Genomic DNA, 26,201 nt, shown 5'->3' with positions numbered 1-26,201 from the left:
TGGTGGTGGGCATAAAAAAATGCAATTCATTCATAACTCCCCAAAATTTATATTCCACGGAATCATTTAAGTTTGGCATATTCAATGTTGTACTGCATTACTTCTGAAGATAAAGGAATAGAACAAACTTTGTCACTTTCGAAGTACATAAAATGCTGTTCTTCCAAATTATTCTGCTGGGTTAGTGAAACTTAAATATTTTAAAATTAAGTAAATAACATGCCATAACTTTTAATTATATATTATCTTAGACTTGACGCCGTATTTATTTGCTTGTCGTTTCTATAGAGATATAAAGCAAACATTTAATTAAATATTTGGTAACACCAAATATTATTTAGGTTAGCAAGCGTAAAAAGCACAAAGTCATATAAAAATTTTGCAGCTGCTCAAAGCCTATTTTGGCGATAAACTTTCGCTTTCAGATTTCAAGTTGCAGAGGTTCCGAACTTTTAAATCACTCTTACTTATATAGGGTGTTAGGATAGGTAGGAGTGATTGTCATTTACAGATTCATTTAGACGATTTGAAGTTCATAGTGATACCACAATAGATCAAGGCCTCTGGTGGGAATCGAAATCATGACCCCTGCACTGGCAATCCGAACACACTATCTAGTCGGCTATCGTAGCTCCCGCGTATTTGTATAAGAGTACATTTAATTTTTATACCCTCCACTATGGGTCATCACTCGACTGAGGCCACCGTAGCGCAGAGGCTAGCATGTCGGCATATGACACGGAACACCTAGGTTCGATTCCTGGCGAGAACACAAGAAAAATTTTTCAGTCGTGGTTATACCCTCCAAATGCTGGCGACATTTGAAAGGTACTATGCCATGTTTGAATTCGATATTTTTGATAGTTTTAATAATATTGGGTTGCCCAAAAGGTGATTGCGGATTTTTTAAAAGAAAGTAAATGCATTTTTAATAAAACTTAGAATGAACTTTAATCAAATATATAATTGCCATTTTGTTCGATAACCTTTTGCCATCTTCCTGGCAAATTTTGTATTCCACGCTCATAGAACTTCTGGCCTTTATCTGCAAAAAGTGAACCAAGTGCGATTTTATAGCCTCATCATTGCCGAAAGTTTTACCATTTAAGGAGTTCTGCAAAGATCGAAATAAATGGTAGTCTGATGGTGCAAGGTCAGGGCTATATGGTGGATGCATCAAAAGTTCCCAGCCAAGCTCACTCAGTTTTTGGCGTGTGACCAAAGATGTGTGCGGTCTAGCGTTGTCCTGGTGGAATATGACACCTTTACGATTGACCAATTCTGGTCGCTTCTCCTTGATGGCTGTATTCAATTTGTCCAATTGTTGACAGTAAACATCCGAATTAATCGTTTAGATCCTTGGAAGCAGCTCAAAATATACCCCACCTTCCAATCCCACCAAACAGACAGCATAACCTTCTTTTGGTGGATATCAGCCCTGCAAGTGGTTTGAGCTGGTTCACCATGCTTGGACCATGATCGTTTTCGACTAACGTTGTTGTAAACAATCCATTTTTCATCTCCAGTTATGATTCGTTTTAAAAACGGATCGAGTTCATTGCGTTTAAGGTGCATATCACAAGCGTTGATTCGGTTTGTTAAATGAATTTCTTTCAATACATGTTGGGTACCCATATTAAAATTGACGCCAAACAAACAAATGTAAACAAAATTTCGAGCACTTTTTTTCTAAAGCAAGCTATAAGTAACAGAAGAAAGAATGCATTTACAGAGTCACAAGCCGTTGAAAAAAATTGTCAACGCCGACTATATTACTACTATATTACCGACAATTACCTTTTGGGCAACCCAATAAATATCGATAATAACCATATTATCATTAATTTCCCATCACCTATATTTAAAACGAAAATAATCAGTAGATCGATTCATATAGAAGCACTATCAATACACAGACCAAATAAAACCAAGGTCGATAAAGTCAGTTGGAAGTCGTAAGAAAAATCGTTGCACAAAAAGTTAATCTAATCGGATGAAAATTGCTCCCTCTATAGGCGCAAAGTATCTTGATGAATACATTCAATGACTGATTGCTTATTTTTATTTAGCTTTGCAAAAAATTTAACTTTTGCGATAGTATCCATCAGAAAAATATCATAAAAATACAGCAAAAAAATTAAATATCGATAGTATCGATAGTGCCATCAATATTTTGCCAGCTCTAATTGCCACAGCTGAAAATTTTTTTCTGATGTTCTTGCCAGGATTCGAAACCAGGGGTTCAGCGTCACATGCGGACATGCTAGCCTCTGTGCTAGATATAGCGTTTATTCAATATAGGCAAACTTAACGCGAACCTTAAGAACATTAAGACAAGTTAACGCTCAGAAGGTTAAGATTTGTCAAACATTGAAATAACTTCTTTTATCAAATTTTCCCAAAATTATGTCCCACCACCAAGGGGGTATACTAATATAGTCATTCCGTTTGTAACACCTCAAAATATTCGTCTAAGACCAAATAAAATATATATATATATATATATATTCCTGATCGTCTCGATGTTCTGAGTCGATCTAGCCATGTCCGTCGTTCGTCTGTCGACTAGAAATTTTGCACAGATGCTTAATATCCATGTAGGTCATTGGGGATTGCAAATGGGCCATATCGGTCCAGATTTACATATAGATCCCATATATACCGATCTCCCGATTTGACTTCGTGTGCCCTTGGAAGCCGCAATTTTGTCCGCTTAGGCTGAAATTTTGCATGTGGTGTTCTCTTATAACTTCCACCAACTGCGCTAAGTATGGTCCAAATCGCTCTATAACCTGGTATAGCTCCCATATAAACCGTTCTCCCGATTTGACTTCTTGAGCCATTACAAGCCACAATTTTTATCCGATTTGGCAGAAATTTTGCATGTAGTGTTTTGTTATAACTTCCAACAATTGTAGTAAGTATGGTCCAAATCGGTCGTTAACCTGATATAGCTTCCATATAAACCGATCTCCCGATTTGACTTCTTAAGTCCTTACAAGCCGCAATTTTTGTCCGATTTGGCTGGCATTTTCCATGCGATGTTTTGTTACAACTTCCAATAACTGTACCAAATACTGTCCAAATCTGCCTATAACCTGATATAGCTCCCATGTAAACCGGTCTCTCGATTTTGCATATCCAAAGACAAATCAAATAGAGTTATTTGAACAAACAAAATATGTCTAATTAATATGTCTAATGTGTATACAAAATCAACATTGTATAAATTTGCTGTATTTTGGGAAAATACTATAAAACAAGTTGCGAAATATTTGACTGATCTGAACCTACCTTTAGTTTCAAAAAACAAATAAGAATGGGCTTACTTTGGCTAGACCGAATCTTATTTTATGTACCCACCGCAATGGCCATTGAACACTGCCGCTGAGTTACGTTTTTCGGGCTGGCAACACTGATCGGTAATTGTGTCCAAACGTCATTTGTGAAGGTGGAAAGTGTCAAATATATGTTACTTTGCAATATCATCTCAGAGAAACTCACCAACGAGCAACGACTGATCGATGGTAATCCAAAGTTTTATCGAGAAATTGTGTTTAGCGATGAGGCTCATTTCTTGCTGAATGGACTCGTAAACAAGCAAAACTGTCGCATCTCGGTAGAAAAACAGCCACATGCTGTACAAGAGTTACTCCGAAAAAAAGACGGTCTAAGAAAAATTATTCAGTGCACCAGATAGTGTCGTCCTCAGAGAAGCTTTTGATCCGATGGGCTTTTGAAGCGCCGTCCACTAGGCTACAACACCATATAGCATTACAGGTCTGACAACTGCAGTTTATACCTTATACATGATAAGTCAATAGCTCTATTGCAGGTGTATAAAGCACTAGTTGCTTTCTAGCCCTTTCCAAAATGTTTGAATTAAAGTTCAATTTCCTGTCCAGTTTTTACAAATGGAACATTCTCTCCTCCCAAAGAGACAGGTGCCGCAGTGAACAACTTGTATCTGCTGCTGAAAAGGACTACTTCCCTCGAAGACGGACTTACACCTAAGCCACTTTCGGTAGCCCTTTGCGCTGTCATAGGTAGAGACCCCCTCTTAGAGTGCTTGGAAACTCATGATACATGTGTATGTATGCGTCGTATATTTTGGAAATAGGCTGAGCAACAACTTGAAAATGATTCGGATTGACATTGAAAAATCATCTTCACCGATTCTGTCTAAATTGTTTCGTCAATAAGCAAAATATGCGTTATTGGTCAGACAGCAATCCACACGTACTCCATGAGTCATCATTGCATCCAGAAACAAGTACAATAAAACTGTGTTAAGTTTGGCCGTGCCGAACTTTGGATAGCCACCACCTCGGTTATATATATATATATATAAATCACCTTTTATCATAATCCGGTGAAAAATTTATAATTTATGCCTCCATAGCAGCTATATTGAAATATGGTCAGATATGGACCAAATGGCAGCTCTATTCAAATCTGAACCGATCTCAGCCAAATTGAAGAAGGATGTCGAAGGGCCCAACACAACTCACTGTCTAAAATTTCGGTGAAATCGGACAACAAATGCGTCTTTTATGGGCCCAAGACCGAGAGATCGGCCTATATGGCAGCTATATTCAAATCTGAATCGATCTGAGCCAAATTGAAAAGGTATGTGGAAGGGCTCAACACAACTCACTGTTCCAAATTTTGGCAAAATCGAACTATAAATGCTCCTTTTATGGGCGCAAAACCTTAAATCGAGAGATCGGCCTATATGGCAGCTATATCCAAACCTTTACCGATCTGGGCCAAATTGAAGAAGGATATCGAAGGGCCTAACACAACTCACTGTCCCAATTTTTGGCAAAATCGAACAATAAATGCTCCTTTTATTGGCGCAAGATCTTAAATCGAGAGATCGGTCTATATGGCAGCTATATCCAAATCTGGACCAAGTTGAAGAAATGTGTCGAAGGGCCTAACATAACTCATTGGCCGAAATTTCAGCAAATATATGTGGCTTTTATGGGCCTAAGACCTTAAATCGGAGGATCGGTCTACATGGGGGCTATATCAAGATATAGTTCGAAATAGACAATTTTCGAACTTAACCTGCCTATGAACAAAAAAAAATCTGTGCAAAATTTCAACTCAATATCTCTATTTTCAAAGCCAGTACCGTGATTTCAAAAGACAGACGGACGGACACGGCTGGATCGTCTAAGATTGTTACGACGATCATGAATGTATATGCTATATAGGGTCGGAAATGGATATTTCGATGTGTTGCAAACGGAATGACAAAATGAATATAACCCCATAGTTCGGTGGTGGGTATAAAAATTACCGTTTGGTGCGGTTTATGGCCGGCGGCGTCATTGGGCCGTGCTTCTTCCGTGATAATCAAGACCGGTACTTTACTGTGAATGGGAATCGCTACCGTTCAATGATAACAGAATATTTTTGACACCAATTGGATGATATGAACTTGTAGGACAGGTGGTTCCAACATATCATCCAATTGGTGTCAAGAGAATATTTTTGACACCAATTGGATAATATGAACTTGGAGTACAGGTGGTTCGAACAGGACGGCGCTACAAACCACACAGAGAATGTCGCGATCTATTTATTGGAAACCAGGTTTGGAGAACGTGTTATCTCACGAAATGGTCCAATCTATAGGCCGCCTCGTTGGCGCCAATAGCCTATTTTCTGTGAGACTACGTCAAGTTTATGGTCTATGCCAATAAGCCAGCGGCGATTGATTAACTTTGTGCCAATATGAAACGCAAAATTTCAGCAGTATCGGCCGATTTATGCTTGAAAACCGTTGAAACTTGGGTTCAGCATTTGAACTTCTGCAAGCGTGACTATGGTGGCCATACATAATAAATCGAGTTCCATACATAAAGGCATCGAAAGTACTTTCACAGAAATAAAGAATTTCATTGATAAAGACAAGCGTTTTGTTTTATTTAAAAAAAAAAAAAAAACTTTTGTAGCGCCCTTATTAAGAAACCATACCGGGTTGTTTATGTTCTCAAGTTGAGGAAATAGTAAACCACCTTGAGGTGTCTCTGCTGCTGACCCATTTTTCTAGATATACAGATCCCAAGCCTGCGTTATGCATATCTTACTAATGCTTCATTATGCTCTAAAGGTATTCCCAATCTAAGCTTGACTTAGAACGTTGGCAGTCATAAAGTTTTCGAATCGTTGAAAAAATCGGCAATCTGTTAAGAAAAATATCTAAAACAAATTAAGGCAAATAAAGACTGTTGACATAACAACAGTGACGAATATGTTGTGTAATAAAAAAAGGGGAAATTCCAAAAATGTGTTAATTACTTTGTTATTAATTAAAGAAATTATGTTATGTTCAACAAATATATCAACACTTTGCCATCCAAACTAAATTTTACAAATTTGTTTAATTTTTAAATGAATATTTATTATATTTCCAATTAAATCTTGGAACTCATATTCTCTTCGCCATTGAAGATCATTTAAAATAATTAAAACCACGCACATGGCCCGCTTCGGCTTGGTTTAAGGGGGTGCTCTGTGCCTACACTGAAAAAAATTTTTGTTCTAATCTTAAAGATTTGAGTCAAAAATAAATGAAACTTAATTTAAAAAAATAAGTCCATTGTTACGCGTGCTGTGTGGCATGTGGCACCGTCTTGTTGAAACCACATGTCATGCAAGTCAAGCTCTTGTATTTTGGGCAAATGATAAGTTGCATATCATCTCATGATAGCACTCACTATTCAAAGTTACGTTACGATTCCCATCATCTTTGAAGAAGTACGGTCCAATGATGCCACCAGCCCATAAACCACACTAATCTGTGACATTTTTCTGGATGCATTGGTAGCTCTTGCAAAGCTTCTGGCTAATCTTCATTCCAAAAATTCACAATTCTGCTTATTTACGTACCCATTGAGCCAAAAATGAGCTTCGTCGCTGAACACAACATGAAAACGATGAACTTTCTTAACAGAGGACGCATTTTGATAAAAAAAATTCAATAATTTGCAAGCGTTGTTAATAATTTTTGGTCAGTCATCTGAATAGTAAAATACGTATCAATCAGCGATCGAAATTTGAAACGAATGATCGTGTCCGTTAGTAAATAGGCTGGAGATGAAGGCAAATCAGACAGGAAATGAGATACTAAGAAAGAGCGATGCGAGCTCTCACCACATTTCGTGGGGTAGTACCAACATTTATAAGCGGTGCCCAGCCCTGGCAAAATTCTTGAATACTAACGGCCTTATAACACCTTATATTGGTTAATAGGATTAGGGAGAAGGTTTTAGATATGACAATATGTTAAAAAAATCTAATCGATGAGGTAAAGGATTGGAGGGTCTCAATGGAACACTCATTCTCTGAACATCGCTAAATTATGATTGGAATGACACGGCCAGTTCCGAATCCGATAAGCTTCCGCAATAAATTGGAAACCAACTGGACAAAATTCGGAAGACTAATCAGAAGAAGACTTAGATTGTCCAAGCATAGAAGACATTGACGAAAATGTCAACATGATTACGACTGCAATAGTGGGTCTTTTGAAGATTGTTGTCCTCTTCAAGAAAGGAAATTAACCCGAGAAAAACCCTGGACGACCGGAGAGATTCGCAATATTGAGAATGAGGTCCGCAGACTTTATAACAAAACACGTCGTGTGTATTAGGGTAGGTTAGGTAAGGTTGAAAAGAGGGTGCATATATTAATCCGTCCCATGCCACTATGGACATACACCTAAGCCAGTAATCGGCTTGTTGTGCGCTCTAAAAACTATAAAGTAACCTATAAAAAGAAAATTTTAAGTTAGGAATTCCGTGCTATTTACAAATCCATAATTATTTTCAATACCACTCCCCTAAGTTGGTTCATGTCTGATATTGTGTCTCCACCTAAGTGCCGATATCTGTTAGACGCGAAAGCCGGGCAATGACAAAGGAAATGCTCCAACGTCTCATCATCTTCCCCGCATGCCCTACACATGCTATCACTTTCCGCACCGATTTTACATAAGTGAGCTCGTAGTCCTATGTGCCCCGTTTTGATACCAACAACTGACAGCCTCGTCTTCTCACCATCTGTATCCCCTCATAGGATTTTCGTCGTCCTACCGAACGCTTCGCTGTTCCACAATGTTGCATGCGCATTCGTCGCCCACTCCCTTAACTGGGACTGCGTCGACCCGAAAGGCTTCGGGTTAACCAAGTACATTGACGGCAGTCCACTGACTTTCACCGCCCTTTCATTTCCCCTAACACCGTTATCGCCCGGCACCCAAACGATGAAGATTTTCCCATCTTCAGAGAAGGCGTTCATCTCCTTCTTGCACTGCAAGACTGTTCGTGACCTTACCGTCCTGGTTGTTATTGCCCTTATGGCAATTTTACTGTCGGTAAGATGTTCACACTCGACGCCCTCGCGTTCGCGCCACACCACTTCACGCATTCCGTGATCGCCCGGATCTCCGCCTGCAGGACCGTATTATGGTCAGGCAGTCTAAAACAGATCTCAGTCCCTTGGTTCTCAATATAAACCCCCAGCCCCACTATGTCCTCTAGCCTTGATCCATCCGTGTAACATGATCTTCCAGATTGCAATGCTAGGGTTCGGTCAATCCACGACTATGCCGATAGCAGCAATGCGTCGCACTCGACTTCAAGGTTCATCTCAGGAATCCGATCGGAAACCTCTTTCCTTCCTTCCAGGTTTCCCATCGTGGCCTCGATTCTACTAGTGGACGTGGTGCTCATCGCTCCGCCTATGCCAAGACAACATGTTCTCTGAAACTGTTCTTTGGTCCATATATTGCATTTTTTCTCCATAGCAGTCCGCCAAACTACTGAGGCGTAAGTAAGTATTGTTCTAATCACGCTCCTGTAGAGTGTTCAAATTCCTGGGATGTGTATTACACATGTCTGAAGGAATACAATAAGATTACCAGAGCGACAAAACGTGCATCCTAGAATCTTTTCTGGGAACAGGTTCATAGCGCTTGGCAATCTGTAGAACAGCGAAACGGTCGGTAGGACGACAAAGATCCTATGGAGACATCCGGATCGTGGGAAGACGAGGCTTTCACTGAAAGGTAGTAAGAAGGAGGTCAGCATAGCTTTCGGTATCATAACGGGACACCGAGGGGAGGCCATCGTTGCGCAGAGTATAACATTTCCCCGTATGAGGCTGAATGCCACGGTTTGAATCCTGGGGAGAACATCAGAAAAAAATTGTCAGCGGTGGTTATCCCCTCCTAATTCTGGCGACATTGGTGAGGTACTATGCCATGTAAAACTTCTCTCCAAAGAGGTGTCGCACTGCGGCACGCCGTTCGGACTCGGCTATAAAAAGGAGGCTTGCAATTTGTAAGCATAGTTGTTGGAAGTGATATCAAATCACTACGTGCAAAATTGTAATCTAATCGGACGAGAATTGCGCCCTGAAAACATCATCAGAAAAAAATTGTCAGCGGTGGTTATCCCCTCCTAATTCTGGCGACATTGGTGAGGTACTATGCCATGTAAAACTTCTCCCCAAAGACGTGTCGCTCTGCAGCACGCCAATCGGACTTGGCTATAAAAAGGAGGACCCTTATTATTGAGCTTTAACTTGAATCGGACAGCACTCATTGATATATGAGAACTTTCCCCATGTGGGGAAGATGATGAGACGGTAGAGCATTTCCTATATCCTTGTCCTGCTTTCGCGACTAACAGACATCGGAGCTTAGGAGGGGACATCAGACCACACATGAACCAACTTATTTTGTAACAAGCACGGAATTTCTGACTTCGATTTTCTTTGAAGAGGTTACGTTTTATACCAACCACCAAAGGATGGGGGTATATTCATTTTGTCATTCCGTTTGCAATACATCGAAATATCCATTTCCTACCGTATAAGTTTATATATTCTTGATCAGCGTAAAAACCTAAGACGATCTAGCCATGTCCGTCCGTCTGTCTGTTGAAATCACGCTACAGTATTTAGAAATAGAGATATTGAGGTGAAACTTTGAACAGATTCTTTTTTTGTCCATAAGCAGGTTAAGTGCGAAGATGGGCTATATCGGATTATATCTTGATATAGCCCCCATATAGACCGATCCGCCGATTTAGGGTCTTAGGACCATAATAGCCACATTTATTATCTGATTTTGCTGAAATTTGAGTGAGTTGTGTAAGGCCAATCGATATTTTTCTTCAATTTGGCCCAGATCGGTCCAGATCTAGATATAGCTGCCATACAGACCGATCTCTTGATATAAGGTCCTGGGCCCATAAAAGGCGCATTTATTACCCGATTTGGACAAAATTTGGGACAGTAAGTTGTGTTAGGCCCGTCGACATACTACTGCAAGTTGGTGCAGATCGGTCCAGATTTAGATATAGCTGCCATACAGACCGATCTCTCGATATAAGGTCCTGAGCCCATAAAATGCGCATTTATTACCCAATTTTGCCAAAATTTGGGACAGTGAGTTGTGTTGGGCCCCTCGACATACTACTGCAATTTGGCGCAGATCGATCTATATTTCGATATAGCTGCCATATGGACCGATCTTTCGATTTAAGGTTTTGGACCCATAAAAGGTGCATGTATTGTCCGATTTCGACGAAATTTGGGACAGTGAGTTGCGTTAGGCTCTTCAATAACTTTCTGCAATTTGGCCCAGATCGGTTCAGATTTGCATATAGCTGCCATATAGACCGATCTCTCGATATAAAGTTTTGGGCCCATAAAAGGCTCATGTATTGTCCGATTTCGCCGAAATTTGGGACAACGAGTTGTGTTGAGCCCTCCGATAGTCCTCTACAATTTGGCTCAGATCGGCTCAGATTTAGATATAGCTGCCATATAGACCGATCTCTCGATTTAAGGTTTTAGATCCATAAAAGGCGCATTTATTGTCCGACTTCGCCGAAATTTGCGACAGGGAGTTGTGTTGAGCCCTCGACAGTCCTCAACAATTTGGCCGAAATGGGCTCAGATTTGGATATAGCTGCCATATTGACCGATCTCTCGATATAAGGTCCTGGGCCCATAAAAGGCGCATTTATTACCCGATTTTGCCAAAATTTGGGACAGTAAGTTGTGTTAGGCCCCTCGACATACTACTGCAAGTTGGTGCAGATCGGTCTAGATTTGGATATAGCTGCCATATAGACCGATCTCTCGATTTAAACTGTTAGATCCATAAAAGGCGCATTTATTGTCCGATTTCGCCGAAATTTGCGACAGGGAGTTTTCTTGGTCCCTCCAACAGTCCTCTACAATTCGGCCCAGATCGGCTCAGATTTGGATATAGCTGCCATATTGACCGATCTCTCGATTTAAGGTTTTAGATCCATAAAAGGCGCATTTATTGTCCGATTTCGCCGAAATTTGCGACAGGGAGTTTTCTTGAGCCCTCCAACAGTCCTCTACAATTCGGCCCAAATCGGCTCAGATTTGGATATAGCTGCCATATTGACCGATCTCTTGATATAAAGTTTTGGGTCCATAAAAGGCGCATGAATTGTCCGATTTCGCCGAAATTTGGGACAGTGAGTTGCGTTAGGCTCTTCAATAACTTTCTGCAATTTGACCCAGATCGGTTCAGATTTGCATATAGCTGCCATATAGACCGATCTCTCGATTTAAAGTCTTGGCCTCACAAAAAAGCACATTTATAATCTTAAGGCTTTTCGACATCCGTATCGTATATGGTTCAGATCGGTCTGTATTTGGATATGTCTACCAAAAGGACCAATACTTTCTTCTACGAAATTGAAAAATGACTTGTACTTATTAGAGCTCTCAATATACGTGTCGAATTCGGTCCAAATCGGACTATATTTCGATATAGCTGCTATAGGGGCATAAATTATGCATTTTTTCACCGGATTATGACGAAAGGTGGTTTGCATATATACCCGAGGTGGTGGGTATCCAAAGTTCCGCCCGGCCGAACTTAACGCCTTTTTACTTGTTATTATTTAGCGTAGCGCACAGCACACCGCTAACTGGATTGGGCGTATTGGATCAGGCAGATTAACTTTCGCGCCTTCTTTTCAAGCTAACCTAACCTAACCCAACCTAAATGGGAAATTAAATTAAAGAAGCATCTTTAGTTTAAAGTTTTGGTTCTTTGGGTCGTTCTCATTGCAAAAGTTCTACAAATAATGAAAACCCTTTAATGTTGGACCAATTTTTTTTCTGTGTAATTAAAGTTTTTGTTTGTTTTAAGCAAAATGTTTCTAGCAAAATAATTATTGACTTTCGCTTAAAATTGAATGTGGATTCAATTACTGTATAGTCGGAATAGAGTGAGCACTCAGTTGAGTGATGGGCTTATATTTTCTTCTTCAAATCCCAACGTGAAAACTGTTTGAATTTTTTTTTTTTTTTTTTGGTTATTTCAACATACCTCTCTCTGATTAAAATTTGTGATCCCAAACAGCGAAAAAATTTTGTTTTCTCCCCCAACCTAAGAAAAGTTAACTCTCCAACTAAAGTGAACAAGGCTTGATACAACTACCTCACTCTCTTCTGACTCTACTGCAGTTCTAGTTCAACGGTTAGTAGAAAGCGTTTTTGTCGTAATGGATTTATGCTCAATACAATTCAGAAACATTGTGCGTAAAATTTATCTTTAAAACACGGGACAATTCGGTCTATTGCAAAATCCCCTCAGGTGGCACGGCAACAATACAAGAAAATTATTAAAAAAAAAAAAGATTAAGATGGCAACTGCTTTAAAGCAATTAACAGCGCGCTATCATAAAGATTATCCGATTTGTATAAAATAAAAATGACAAACAGAAGCAGGTGGTGATATCTTTTGTCTTCGGTTGGAGAGGCAACAGCAATTTAAAAACTTTGTTCATAAAAAAAAAAAAAAAAAAAAAACTAATAAAACATACCTAATCCAACGAAGCAATTTATGTGAGCACATTTCGAAGCAACAAAAATTTAAACATGGATTTTAACCAAGTTCTAGAGAAATGTGGTAATTTTGGACGCTACCAATGGGTTTTGCTGATGCTCTATGGCTGCACCAACATTTTGTCGTCAATGCATTACTTCTCCCAAACTTTGATAAGTTTTACCCCTGAGCATTGGTGTTATCATCCGCAATTGGCGAATAAATCATTTGAGGATATCGATAAAATCTACAGACAATTCACAAAGCCGCATTGTACATTGCTGGAGAAGTTTGATGAGGAGAGTGGTATAGCGGTCCCTGCCAAAGATGGTGGTGAATGTCGTGAATGGTTTTATAGGAGACAAGATGGCTATGAGAGTATAACGACTGAGGTAAGTTCAACCAGTAAGCAAAGGCAAAAGTCGGGCGGTGCCGACTTTATAATACCCTACACCTACCCTATGGGTACAAAGTGGGAGCTATGTCTAATTCTGAACCAATTTTGATGGATCCCGCCGGATGTTTTCAGATGGGTTTTAAACAATCCGCAGATTTGTTCAAACTGTAATAAATACGGTTCACAAATGACAACATTATTGCCAAATTACCCAAAATTCAAATTCAACCGATTTCGAGCAAACTTCTCAGATAATGTGATTCCGAATGCCACCGAAGTGGTCTAAGTGTAAATCCGTGCAAGACATTAGTAGTTCTTTTCAGCAGGAGATACAAGTTGCCTATAGTGGAACTTGTCTTGTTGTTGGGTGGAGAGAATGTGCCATTTACAGAAAGAGCGCAAAATACCTGAGCGTTTTGCTGGCCAGAAAATTGAACTTCAAATCCAACATTTTGGAAAGGGCAAGAAAGGCAACTCTTGTCCTATACACCTGCAAGAGAGCCATTGGCAAAAGTTGGGTCCCCACTCATACCAGGGATACAGGAATCTGTGGTTAGGCCTCTAGCGACATGTAAGCTAAGTTTTCAGGACCAGGCCCGAAGGACAACGAATGATAGATGGTCACAAAGAGGGAGCTGGGAGCATTCCAAAACTATATGGCCTAATCTAGAATTGAAGAGGTCTACCGTTTTGCTGGCAGGTCCGTTTTGCATGGCAGGTCACTGTCTAATCGGAAAACATACTGACACACTGCAGGCTGCCAGTAACGACTGTTGCAGAAGCTGTGAGGACATCGAAGAAGAAGAGGCTACAGAACACCTTCTGAACACAAAAATCGCCCTCGACTGTCGCAGATCTCTCAACGAGATGACTGAACAGTTTGCTGGGCCACAGAGATATCCCAGGAAATTGTAAGGCTGATGAGCTTGCGAGACTAGAAACTACCTACCTACCTAACTACTACCTTACCCATTCCATGGATACTGGAATCTGTAGATATGTCTCTATCGACATGTAGTTAGGACAACGAATGATAAATGGTCACAAAGAGGAGGCTGTGAGCATTCCAAAACCATGTGGCCTTATCTAGACTTGAAGAGTTCTACAGCTTTGCTGTCATTGGCTAGAACAGACGTCTCAGTCCTTGTGTCCGTTATGACAAGGGACTGTCTAATCGGGAAACATGCTGACATACTGAAGATTGCCAGCAACGACTTTTGCAGAAGGTTTTAGGATATCGAAGAGGAAGAAACTATAGAACACCCTGTATGTGTGTGTCCCGCACTAGCTGTTAGAAGGAGTTCCACTTTAGGCTCTCATTTCTTTGATAACCTATCTGATTTAGCGGATGTGAATATTCGCAAGTTTTTTGGCTTTTAAAAGCGATCTGGATGAATCAACGGTAGGAACTAAAAGGCATCTTCCTTCTTCTGTTCGTGTGGTATCACAATGAACGAAAATGTTTAAGGGAGTCTGATGGCAGACTGCCACTTAAACCTAACCTAACCATCTCCATTTTTAAAGACTGTAGCGTGATTTCAACCCAGACACACGGACATCGTTAATCGTCTTAGAATTTTGCGACGATCTGAAATATATATACCTTGTAGAGTCGGAAATTGATATTTGGAATGACTAAATGAGTATACCTCCTATCCTATGGTGGTGGGTACAAAAACCAAACCTATGCCTTAATCATTTCCCTTTCACCTAAAGCTACACCATTTTATTTACATAATGCAGTAATTTTTAAAGGAGCCTAAAAGTATGCTTTAATTTGTTGACATATGCCAATACACTGAAAAAATCTATATGCCATATACACTTGAAAAATCTAACACCTGAATTGTATTTTTCTTCTTTTTCAGTTAAATTGGGTTTGTGACGATGCCTTTCGAAATGCTGTGGGTCAATCTTTCTATTATGTAGGAGCTGTGGTGGGCACCATCGGTTTTGGATGCTTGGCCGATCGAATTGGACGTTTGCCTGCGCTTCTGATGACCACCATGACGGGTGCTTTGGGAGATTTTCTTACCTCATTTGTGGGAAATGTAACATTTTATGCCATCAGTCGTTTCATATCGGGCCTATCAACGGACACTTTTTACATGTTGATGTTCATCTTAGGTAAGACATTAGAAATAAAACAAAAAACCCCTAAAGACTTTGGTATCATGATTTATATTTAATTCTAGTCTTTGAATATTTGAGTCCTAAGAAACGCACCTTTGGCCTTAACATAGTACCCGCATTTTGCTACTGCACTGGTCTTATGCTCTCGCCTTGGTTTGCACTATGGGTTCAGACGTGGCGCAAATATCTTTTGGTGGCCTCAGTGCCAGCCCTTCTGGTTCTGACCTACCCCCTGCTGGCTTGTGAGAGTGCCAATTGGTTGCTGACTCGTAGAAAATATGAGCGTGCCGTAAAGTGCCTAAAACATGTGGCCAAATTCAATGGACGCCAAGTCGAAGAAAAGGTGTTTGAGGAATTTGTAAAATTCTACAAACAAAAGATAGAAGTCGAAGATGAAAAACTTAAAAGCAGCAATGATACCTTTTGGAGAATGTTTAGGACACCAAGACTAAGGAAATTTACCATAATACTGTTGGTGAAAAGGTGTGTTTAAATATATTAAAAAAATTAAATTGTTAGTAAAAATTCATTTCAACACCTTTTCAGTGGCATTGTAACCATGGCTTTTGATATTATTTCACGCAACATGGAAGGCTTGGGCTCCTCACCTTTTAAGCTGTTCTCATACACTGCCATTTCTTCTATTCCTGGTGGTCTTACTATTATTGCCTTCCAGAATATAATTGGCCGCAAAGGAATGGCAAGCTTGTCGTTACTGGTGGGCGGTATTATCACTGCCATAACAGGTTTTCTAATAGCCTTCATGGATGCCAAATCGAATTTTGTGCTCTTGGGCATCATGGTTGGCCTGGGACGTTACGGAGCGGTAGTAGCCCATGATGCTGAAGTTCAATATTGTGCTGAAATCATACCGACCAGTGTGCGTGGACGAGGTGTAGCCAATATTCATGTTGTGGGCTATGCTTGCAGTTTCCTCAACTCTTATGTCATCTATTTGGCCACGTTCTATAGACCATTGCCGGCTATTTTCATCAGTTCTATTATGTTCATGGGAGCAGCTTTGTGTTTGTGTCTTCCTGAAACTTTGAATACGTAAGAATTTTTGGGAATAGCATTTCTCTATAATGGGGTTTTATAAATTTTGTGCATTTTTTATAGCAAACTCCCAGAAACCCTAAGCGATGGTGAAGTCTTTGGACTCGATCAAAAATGGTATTACTTTCCATGCTGGAGCAGAAATCGTAAAAATTCGAAAATGTCTACACATTTATAGCCAAAATTTACATTTAAGTTAAGATGAATAAATCGAAGGCCATAATTGTAATCAGGGAAATATGAAAGAGCTTTCCTAAAATAAAATTTACAAAATAGAAAGTAAAATTGCAAATTTTGCCCATGAACATTCCACTAAGGAACAGGGGCAAACTTCTCACTTATCAAAGTTTAAGCTCATTGATAAGGGGCCTCCTTTCTTATGCCGAGATCGAACGGCGTGCCGCATAGCGACTCCACTTAGTAGAGAAGTTTTAACATGTCAGGATACCTCACAAATGTAGCCAACATTAGTAAGGTGATAACCACCGCTGAAACATTTTCTGATGTTCACCCAGGCGTTTGGGGTAATAGGTGGATATTTTAACCACTGTGCCACGGTGGCCTCTGATATAGCCATTAACAATATATTCTTGTCCCTAGAAGAAGGTGTAAAAGTGTTCGCGTAGGCAGAAGGCGTGGCTGTTGCGCTTTGCGGAAGTCATCCGGCGCTTTTAGAGATATACTTCAGGAAACTCTACGTATGCCAGCGAAGTATTCCAACGAAAGTAGTCTAGCCGTAAATCTGTCCTTAAACGGAAGTTGTTCTTTTCAGCAGGAGACACAGCGGCACCTGTCTCTTTAGGACAAGAGAATGTTCCATTTACTGAAAGCACAAACTACCAGGGGGTGTTGCTGGACAGGAAAATGAATTACAAATTCAGAATTGTGGAAAGGGTAAGAAAGGCAACTATTACACATGACACCTGCAAGAGAGCCATTGGCAAATGTTAGTATTTTTTCGTTGTGAATTTTGTCACAAATCCAAATCATGCATAAAAATGAAAATCAAACCACAAATATGTTCGCAAATTGCAAAAAACTAAACAGGTCTCGGTCAAAATTGCAAAAACAAAAAAATTAAAAAATTTACTAATCTTTGTCGTAACAGACAAAAAAATTTAAATGAAAAAAAAAAAATCGGTAGAGCCCGGCCGGGATTCGAACCAGAACACACGAAGCAACAGCAAGAGCCGTTGCCGTTCGAAGACATCAATACAACTTCCAGCAGATGCACTAAATCATGTGCTACCACGGAAGTAGTGTAATTGTTGCAGACAAAAAATCTGTCGTTACACGAACACATGCATTGGGAAAATAACAGCTAATAGACAGGGTTGCCGAGCGTGGTTAATGGGGTATTTGTATCATAGAGGCGTTTCGCGAAAGATACGAAACATATCAACGTACGGCCCTTGAAGCCATCGCACTTAATATGATTGAAAAGTCTTCTAACCAAAGACAAAACGCGTCCCATAGTGGTTGGAGTGAGTTGCGATCTCTGGCTTTCCTTTTCCATTTGCAAAGAAAATTTCCGATCATTGACCTCGTCTCGAAAGAAAAACAAACAAAACAAGTAAGAACGTGCTAAGTTCGGCCGGGACAGGTTATGTATCGGTTTATAAGCCAGCTATATCAGGTTATGAACCCATTTGAACCATACTTGGCACAGTTGTTTGATATCATTACAAAATACTTCGTGAAAAATTTCATTAAAATCGGATAAGAATTGCGCTCTCAAGAGGCTCAAGAAGTCAAGACCCCAGACCGGTTTAAATGGCGGCTATATCAGGTTATGAACCGATTTGTACCTTACTTGGCACAGTTGTTTGATATCATAACGAAACACGTGCAAAATTTCATTTCAATGTGCCCACTAGTGGCTCAAGATCCAAAATCGGTTTATATGGCAGCTATATCAAAACATGGACCGATATGGCCCATTTACAATTCCAAGTGACCTACAACAATAAGAAGTATTTGTGCGAAATTTCATGCGCCTAGCTTTACTCCTTCGATAGTTAGGAGACAAACGGACTGACAGACGGGCGGCCATGGCTAGGTCGACTCAGAACGTTGAGTCGACCAAGAATATATATACTTTATGGGGCCTTAGACGAATACTTCGAGGAGTTAAAAACAGAATGACGAAATGAGTATACCCCCGGGTATAAAAATGGACGGTCTGCTCTTCTATATTTGCAAACAAGTCAGGGCATGCTAAGTGCGGCCAAATCTTATATACCCTCCACCATCATTTGTCGAGTTCTATGTGCGGTATCTCTTTTTAGGCAAACAAAGAATATTGAATAAGAACTGTTATGCTATTGGGGCTATATCAAGTTATAGTCCGATTCGGACCATAAATGAATGCTGAACATTGTAGAAGTCATTGTGTAATATTTCATTTCATTCGTGTTCGAATTGCGCCTTGTAGGGCGCAAGAAGCAAAATCCAGAAACAGGTTTATATTGGATCTGTGTCTAGCTATTGATCGATTCAGACCATATTAGACATGTTTGTTAAAGGTCATGAGAGAAGCCGTTGTACAAAATTTCTGCCAAATCGGATGAGAATTGCGCCCTTTGGAGGCTCAAGAAGTCAAGATCCTAGATCGATTTATATGGCAGCTATATCAGGTTATATACCGATTTGCGCCGTACTTAGCACAGTTCTTGGAAGTCATAACAAAACTCTTCACGCAAAATTTCAGTCAAATCGGACGAGAATTGCCTCCTCTAAAGGCTCAAGAAGTCAAGACCCAAGATCGGTATATATGGCAGCTATATCAAAACATAGAACGAGTTGAACAATACTTGGCGCAATTGTTAAAAACACTACGTGCAAAATTTCAGTCAAATCGGACAAGAACAGCGCCCTTTAGAGGCTCAACAAGTCAAGACCCAAGATCTGTTTATATGGCAGCTATGTCAGGTTATGAACCGATTAAAACCATACTTGGAACAGTTGTTGGATATCATAACAAAACATGTCGTGCAAGATTTCATTCCAATCGGATAAGAATTGCGCCCTCTAGAGGTTCAAGAAGTCAAGATCGCAGATCGGTTTATATGACAGCTATATCAGGTTATGGACCGATTTATACCATACTTGGCACAGTTATTGGATATCATAACAATACACGTCGTGCGAAATTTCATTCCAAAATGTCATTGCTTTCAACGGACAGACGGACGGACATGGCTAGTTCGACTTAAAATTACATGACGATCAAGAATATATTTGCTTTATGGGGTCTCAGACACATATTTAGAGATGTTACAAACAGAATGACGAATATAGTTTACCCCCATCCTATGGTGGAGGGTATAAAGAATGTTCTCCCTTTTGGTATGGGACAGTCTAATGCATATGTTTCAATCGATTATAAGTTTTGGAACCTTTGTAAGCGTATGTCTTTAAAGATTTTCCTTAAATTCTCCACATGGCAGAAAATTTGCAAGTACTTTTCTATTAGGACTTCCTTAATACCTTCAGGGGCAATTCTTTGTAGTATCCACCTATAACAGAAACGTGGCAAGAGTTTGCTTTATGCAGTTCTTTACATGTTTTTTGCAGTTCTTTTAATGCTTGAAACCACTTGTATGTTTTTTTTATGTAATATAATTTATATATTTTGTAATAATATTAATTACAATACATTGTTACAATATAATTAAACTAATTAAAAAACAAAAAATTTCTTCAATAACCAATTATTTTGCTACTACCATAAAGTAATCAATAAAATTGTTGAATTAAAAATATGTTGGCCATATTTACATTGGACAAAAAAAAAGAACATTTCAAATTAAATACGGAAAAGTTTCGAACAAAAATCTTATGATGTTAAAGCTTTATGAAAAAAAAAGATTCAGTAACCTTATGATCAACATACAGAGTTTAATCTTAAATTTAATATCTTTTTATTTTATGTTATAAGTAAATAAATCCCTAAGTGAGGAATATCATGGCATACATAGAGAGTTCGAGGTTTTTTTTTTTTTTTTTTTTTTTTGTATAAGAAGAAGTTTTTTTTTCTCATGTTTCTCTCTTGTAGCAATGATATATTGAAACTTTTCTCTTAGATGGAATTCTAAGCCTATGATCAAGTAGAAAAAAATGGATTGGAGTTTTTGTGTGTGTGTGTTTCTAAGTAGACTTTTGTTTAGTAGTAAAGGCATATTTGTTAGGACTTAATATTATCAGCACATAATCACTTGTATCTCTTCATTTTTCTTTTTCTTCATTGTAGGTATAAAAATACTTATTTGCAAATTTGTTTCAGAGTATCGAGCTAAGATTAAACATAAATTATTATTTATTTATTTATAATGTACTTTATGAGTATGGGGAGCAGGTTGTAGAATAAACAGGCTCTGGAGGAGGTTCAATCATTTTGGTGTTTCTATGCACAACTATTGCTGTTATCATCTATAATGTCATGCCGACTAGCGGCTATGACATGGGCACTGCCATTGCCGTGCTCCAGGCCAGCGGTCAGTGATTGTTTTCTCTTTTCGTAGGGTTCCATTTCGGAATCCGAATCCGTGGATTTATTTTTGTTTTTCGAGAGACAGGGAAAATCGAACATACTTTCGCCTTTGCCAAACTCTTCACCTTCTTCCAAGGTTTTGGGCAGGGATCTAAATTGAAATGAAAAACATAAAATTTATCCAAAAAAATTGTAATTCCCTTGAAAAAAATATATTCACCTATTCAATGTCTCAGGCAATAACAGACACACCAATGAACCCGAAAAGAATAACACACCCAATATCATTGAAGGTGCCGCCTTGAAGAATGTACCCAGCCATAGTATATAAGGCGCCAGGAATGAAGCCGCAAATCCTGCTACATGCACCGCTGCCACACCTTGTCCTCTAACACATGTCGGTATAAGTTCCGTGGCATATTGCGAACCCGACTCATACGAAATGGCCACACCAAAACGTGCTGCTATTGTCAGGCATGCCAATAATATGGCATTGTGGCTTCCTTTTTGATACGCAATAGCTATGCCAGCAGCTACGGTGAAGAAACCACCCACCAATAGGGAACCCGAAGCCATGCCTTTGCGTCCAATGCGATCTTGAAGCAGCACCAACATGAGACTGGATGGCAGAACGACTAAAGCACTGAGCGAGAACATGATGAAGGGTGAAATGCCCATTCCTTCGACATTACGCGAGACGACATCGTAGCAGAGTGTAATAACCATGCTGCAACAAAGAATGATACAAGTTATTAAAAAAAAAACTTTTTCAAAGTAAATATGCGATAAAAGTGGATAAATAGTTTGAGACATGGAGAAACGGCATTGAGGATATGGCAAACAAGTAAAAGCGTTCTAAGTTCGGCGGGGCCGAATCTTATATATCCTCCACCATGAATCGCATTTGTCGAGCTCATGCCACTGTATCTCTTTTTAGGCAAACAAAGGATAAAAGAAAATAATTGCTATATAATTGAAAAAATATGAAGTTATGGTTCATTTCGGACCATAATTGAGCTGAATATTGGAGACCATAGTAAAAGTCATTGTGTAAAATTTCAGTCAAATCTAGTAAGAATTGCACACTTAGGGGTTTATAGGGGAGCTGCATTAGGCTATAAACCGATTCATGTCATTTTCGAGAGAGAAGACGTTGTGCAAAATTTCAGCTAAATCGGATAATAATTGCGCCCTCTAGTGGCTCAAGAAATCAAGACCCCCGATCGGTTTATATGACAGCTATACCAAGTTATGGACCGATTTAATCAATTCTTAATGCAGTTGTTGAAAGTCATAACAAAACACCTCATGCAAAATTTCAGCCAAATCGGATAATAATTGCGTCCTCTAGAGGCTCAAGAAGTCAAGACCCCAGATCGGTTTATAAGGCAGCTATATCAGGTTATGGACCGACTTAATTAATTATTAATACAGTTGTTGAAAGTCATAACAAAACACCTCATGCAAAATTCCAGCTAAATCGGATAATTGGTTCATGTTACGAGTCTGTACCCGTTCTGGACATGCCTTCCGAAACGGCTGATTCAGGCTCTCCGCAAAAAGATTCAATGTGGACTCTAGTTTTTTGAGCCCAATATATTGGGTTGCCCAAAAAGTAATTGCGGATTTTTTAAAAGAAAGTAAATGCATTTTTAATAAAACTTAGAATGAACTTTAATCAAATATACTTTTTTTACACTTTTTTTCTAAAGCAAGCTAAAAGTAACAGCTAATAACTGACAGAAGAAAGAATGCAATTACAGAGTCACAAGCTGTGAAAAAATTTGTCAACGCCGACTATATGAAAAATCCGCAATTACTTTTTTGGCAACCCAATAGGAGGTATTTGTGCAAAATTTCAAGCGACTAGCTTTACACCTGTCTGCTTTCAACAAACAGACGGACGGACATGGCTAGATCGACTTAAAATATCATGACGATCCAAAATATATATAACTAATGGGGTCTTAGACGAATATTTCGAGGAGTTATAAACAGAAAGATGAAACTCCCACATTCTATTGTGGAGGGTACGAATGTACGAATGTGACAAATTTTGGGCAAAATCATACAAGTTGGGTCAAATATTTGACTAATCCGAACTTTGCTTAAGTTAATTTTCTAAACAATTTCTCTTCAAACAAACGCAAATCTTCTATCCCGAAACCTTATTGCGGTTGTTGATTTCTCCCTTTCTGTTCCTGACTAAACACCAATTTAGGGTTCTCTTCTGTTGGAAACGAGCTTTCGTTTCTATTTAAGAATACTCAACCAGAGATGTATTTTGATGTACTCCATGCTTCTATCATTCTATCTGCTTTGTATTTTTATACCCTCCACCATAGCCCCCATCCTATGTAAAGGGAGCGTATACTAATTTCGTCAGTCTGTTTGTAACACCTCGAAATATGCGTTTAAGACCCCATAAAGTATATATGTTCTTGATCGTCATGTCATTTTAAGTCGAACTAGCCATGTCCGTCCGACTGCTTGTCCGTCCTTCCGTCCGTCTGTCTGTCGAAAGCACGCGAACTTTCAAAAGAGTAACGCTAGCCGCTTGATATTTTGCACAAATACTTTTTATTAGTGTAGGTCGGTTGGGATTGTAAATGGGCCAAATCGGTCCATGTTTTGATATGGTTCAAATCGGTTCATAACCTGGTATAGCTGCCAAATAAACCGATCTGGGACCTTGACTTCTTAAGCCACTAGAGGGCGCAATCTTCATCCGTTTTGTCTAAAATTTCGCATAAGATATTTTGTAACGACTTCCAATAACTGTGCTTAGTATGACGCAAATCGGTTCATAACCTGATATAGCTGCCATATAAACCGATCTAGGATCTTGACTTCTTGAGCCACTAGAGGGCGCAATCTTCATCCGTTTTGTCTAAAATTTCGCATGAGATGTTTTGTTATGACTTCCAATAACCGTGCTAAGTATGGCGTAAATCGGTACATAACCTGATATAGCTGCCATATAAACCGATCTGGGATCTTGACTTCTTGAGCCTCTAGGGGGCGCAGTTATTGTCCAATTTGGCTTCTCCCATGACATTCAACATACATATGAAATATGGTCTTGATACAGCTCCCATATAAACCGATCTCCCAATTTTGCTTCTTGAGCCCCTACAAGGCGCAATTCTTATCCGAATGAACTGAAATATTACACAATGACTTCTACAATGTTCAGCATTCAATTCATTAATGGTCCGAATCAAACTTGATATAGCTCCAATAGCATTACAGTTCTTATTCATTATTCTTTGTTTGCCTAAAAAGAGATACCGTGCAAAGAACTCGACAAATGCAATCCATGGTGGAGGGTAAATAAGATTCGACCCGGCCGAACTTAGCACGCTCTTACTTGTTTCCACTTAAATAATCAACAATTTCAAAATTTTCACTTACGATTTGAAAAACAATATCAAGGTGTGTTTTCTCATTCTGGGCGTTCGGAACATATCAATCAAATTCGAATGCTTTTGATCATCACCACCCTGCTTTTGTCGCTGTTTCTCACAGTATTTGCGGAACTCCTCAAAATCGGTAATGCTGACTTTACGGCCATTGATTTTCGCAACACGTTTCAGTCTTTTAATAGCACCATCAACATCATTGCGGGTAACCAGCCATTGGGCACTTTCCTGTACCATGAAGTAGTAGGTGGCTATAAAAAGGATGGGTATCGAAGTGCTGGCCAAGTAATACTGCCAATGGCCAGCCAAGACAGCCATCCAGGGAGTGAAAACTAAGCCGATGGTATAGAAGACACCAACCGCCATGTTAAGGCCAAAGGTGCGCATCGAGGGGCGTAGATATTCTAGAACTGAAATTTAAAAAAGAAATGTTCAGAAAATCTTCTTCATGTGAAATAAGTCGTCAATCATTCTCACCTATTATATACATTAGATAGAAATTTGTATCTGCTGCCAAGCCGGAAATAAAGCGACACAATGTAAATGAAGTCACACTGCTTGTGAAGATGGTGGAAAAGTCGCCTATGAAACCGGAGAGGTTTGACAAAATCAAAGCTGGCAAACGTCCAATTTTATCCGATAGCAAGCCGTAGAACAAAGTTCCCACCACAGAGCCAATGAAGAACAGCGATTGTCCAATGCGAGCCTTATACGAGGACTCACAAACCCAGTTTAGCTAAGAGAGAGAGAAGTAAAAACATACAAAAATTTTACAAAAATTTCTACACTTTTAGTGATGGAAAACCTTTCAACCTACCTCCGTATTCATACTACGATAACCAAAGTCATAGTTGTATATCCAACGGGTACACTTCTCCGTACTGGCTGTGGCATTAAGGCCATTCACATCGGCCAGTTTTGTGCACGAAGGATTGGGGAACTTGGAATATATGGCCGCTATTTCATCGAATGTCCTATTCTCTAATTTCTCATGGTAGCACCAGTGATCCGGTACAAAACTTATCACAGTCTGGGTAAAGTAGTGCATTGATACAATGACATTGACGACTCCAAAAAGAGTCAATATTAATAATTGATAACGACTAAAGTCGCCACATTTTGCCAATATATGATCGAAATCCATGTTGCTTGGAAACTAACGGAAGCTACACTAGATGGTGTGATGATGATGGCAAGGCAATGGATGGATGTCAGCTAGGGGTAGAGGTCGGAGTTATTGTGATTCCTTCTATCACTGATAGATGTTGATGTTGTTGTTTTATTGTGCGATTTCGCCAGATCCTTATATCACCAGCTCAGTTATGATGTTAAGTACAGCAACTATTTTAAGTAAATGTCAGATAATTTTCTTCTGTGGAGAAGTCATAATTGTATGCGGTTGTTTGCCTTTTGAAACCTGAAATTTAACAACAACAACAAAAGATGATTAAACAAGTGTTTTTAATATAAAAGATTTTTAAACAACTTTTAGTCAAGAAGGCAAATTAGTTTTAGGTAATTTTCAGTTTACGCAAGAAAATTTCCTACACCATCTGGGGAAATATAGCTTGGATAAGTGGATTACTTTATAAGACCCACAAACAAGAGAGATAATGGATACACAGATCGACAATTTTTATACCCTCCACCATAAGATGGGGGGTATACTAATTTCGTCATTCTGTTTGTAACTACTCGAAATATTCGTCTGAGACCCCATAAAGTATATATATTCTTGATCGTCGTGAAATTTTATGTCGATCTAGCCATGTCCGTCCGTCTGTCCGTCCGTCCGTCCGTCCG

General features: G+C 39.3%; 2 protein-coding genes across 2 annotated transcripts; one reads left to right on the top strand and one right to left on the bottom strand.

Annotated features, from left to right (window-relative positions):
* Positions 1–12,951: 12,951 nt before the first annotated feature.
* Positions 12,952–16,662, top strand: LOC106081490 (organic cation transporter protein). Its single transcript, XM_013243480.2, has 5 exons — positions 12,952–13,290; positions 15,164–15,422; positions 15,491–15,911; positions 15,975–16,481; positions 16,548–16,662. Exons 1-5 carry the CDS (start codon positions 12,952–12,954, stop codon positions 16,660–16,662), a joined length of 1,641 nt encoding a protein of 546 aa, XP_013098934.1.
* A 3,742-nt stretch (positions 16,663–20,404) lies between these two features.
* Positions 20,405–25,735, bottom strand: LOC106081496 (organic cation transporter protein). The gene is made up of 5 exons (XM_059362405.1): positions 25,216–25,735; positions 24,876–25,134; positions 24,391–24,808; positions 21,197–21,703; positions 20,405–21,127 (listed from the first exon to the last, which is right to left on the bottom strand). Exons 1-5 carry the CDS (start codon positions 25,540–25,542, stop codon positions 20,890–20,892), a joined length of 1,749 nt encoding a protein of 582 aa, XP_059218388.1. The 5' UTR covers positions 25,543–25,735; the 3' UTR covers positions 20,405–20,889.
* Positions 25,736–26,201: the final 466 nt, after the last annotated feature.

Source organism: Stomoxys calcitrans, chromosome 2 (assembly GCF_963082655.1).
Source record: "Stomoxys calcitrans chromosome 2, idStoCalc2.1, whole genome shotgun sequence".
In the NCBI taxonomy this organism is placed as follows: domain Eukaryota; kingdom Metazoa; phylum Arthropoda; class Insecta; order Diptera; family Muscidae; genus Stomoxys; species Stomoxys calcitrans.
Note: the sequence above shows the minus strand (reverse complement) of the source record. Positions and strands in the feature narration are given on the sequence as shown.

Coding starts and splice junctions, on each gene's coding strand:
- LOC106081490 (XM_013243480.2), top strand. CDS start 12,952: ATGGATTTTAACCAAGTTCTAGAGAAATGTGGTAATTTTGGACGCTAC. Junction 15,912..15,974: donor ATAATACTGTTGGTGAAAAG/GTGTGTTTAAAT, acceptor ACACCTTTTCAG/TGGCATTGTAACCATGGCTT. Junction 16,482..16,547: donor CTTCCTGAAACTTTGAATAC/GTAAGAATTTTT, acceptor CATTTTTTATAG/CAAACTCCCAGAAACCCTAA.
- LOC106081496 (XM_059362405.1), bottom strand. CDS start 25,542: ATGGATTTCGATCATATATTGGCAAAATGTGGCGACTTTAGTCGTTAT. Junction 25,135..25,215: donor ATCGTAGTATGAATACGGAG/GTAGGTTGAAAG, acceptor TCTCTCTCTTAG/CTAAACTGGGTTTGTGAGTC. Junction 24,809..24,875: donor CTATCTAATGTATATAATAG/GTGAGAATGATT, acceptor TTTAAATTTCAG/TTCTAGAATATCTACGCCCC.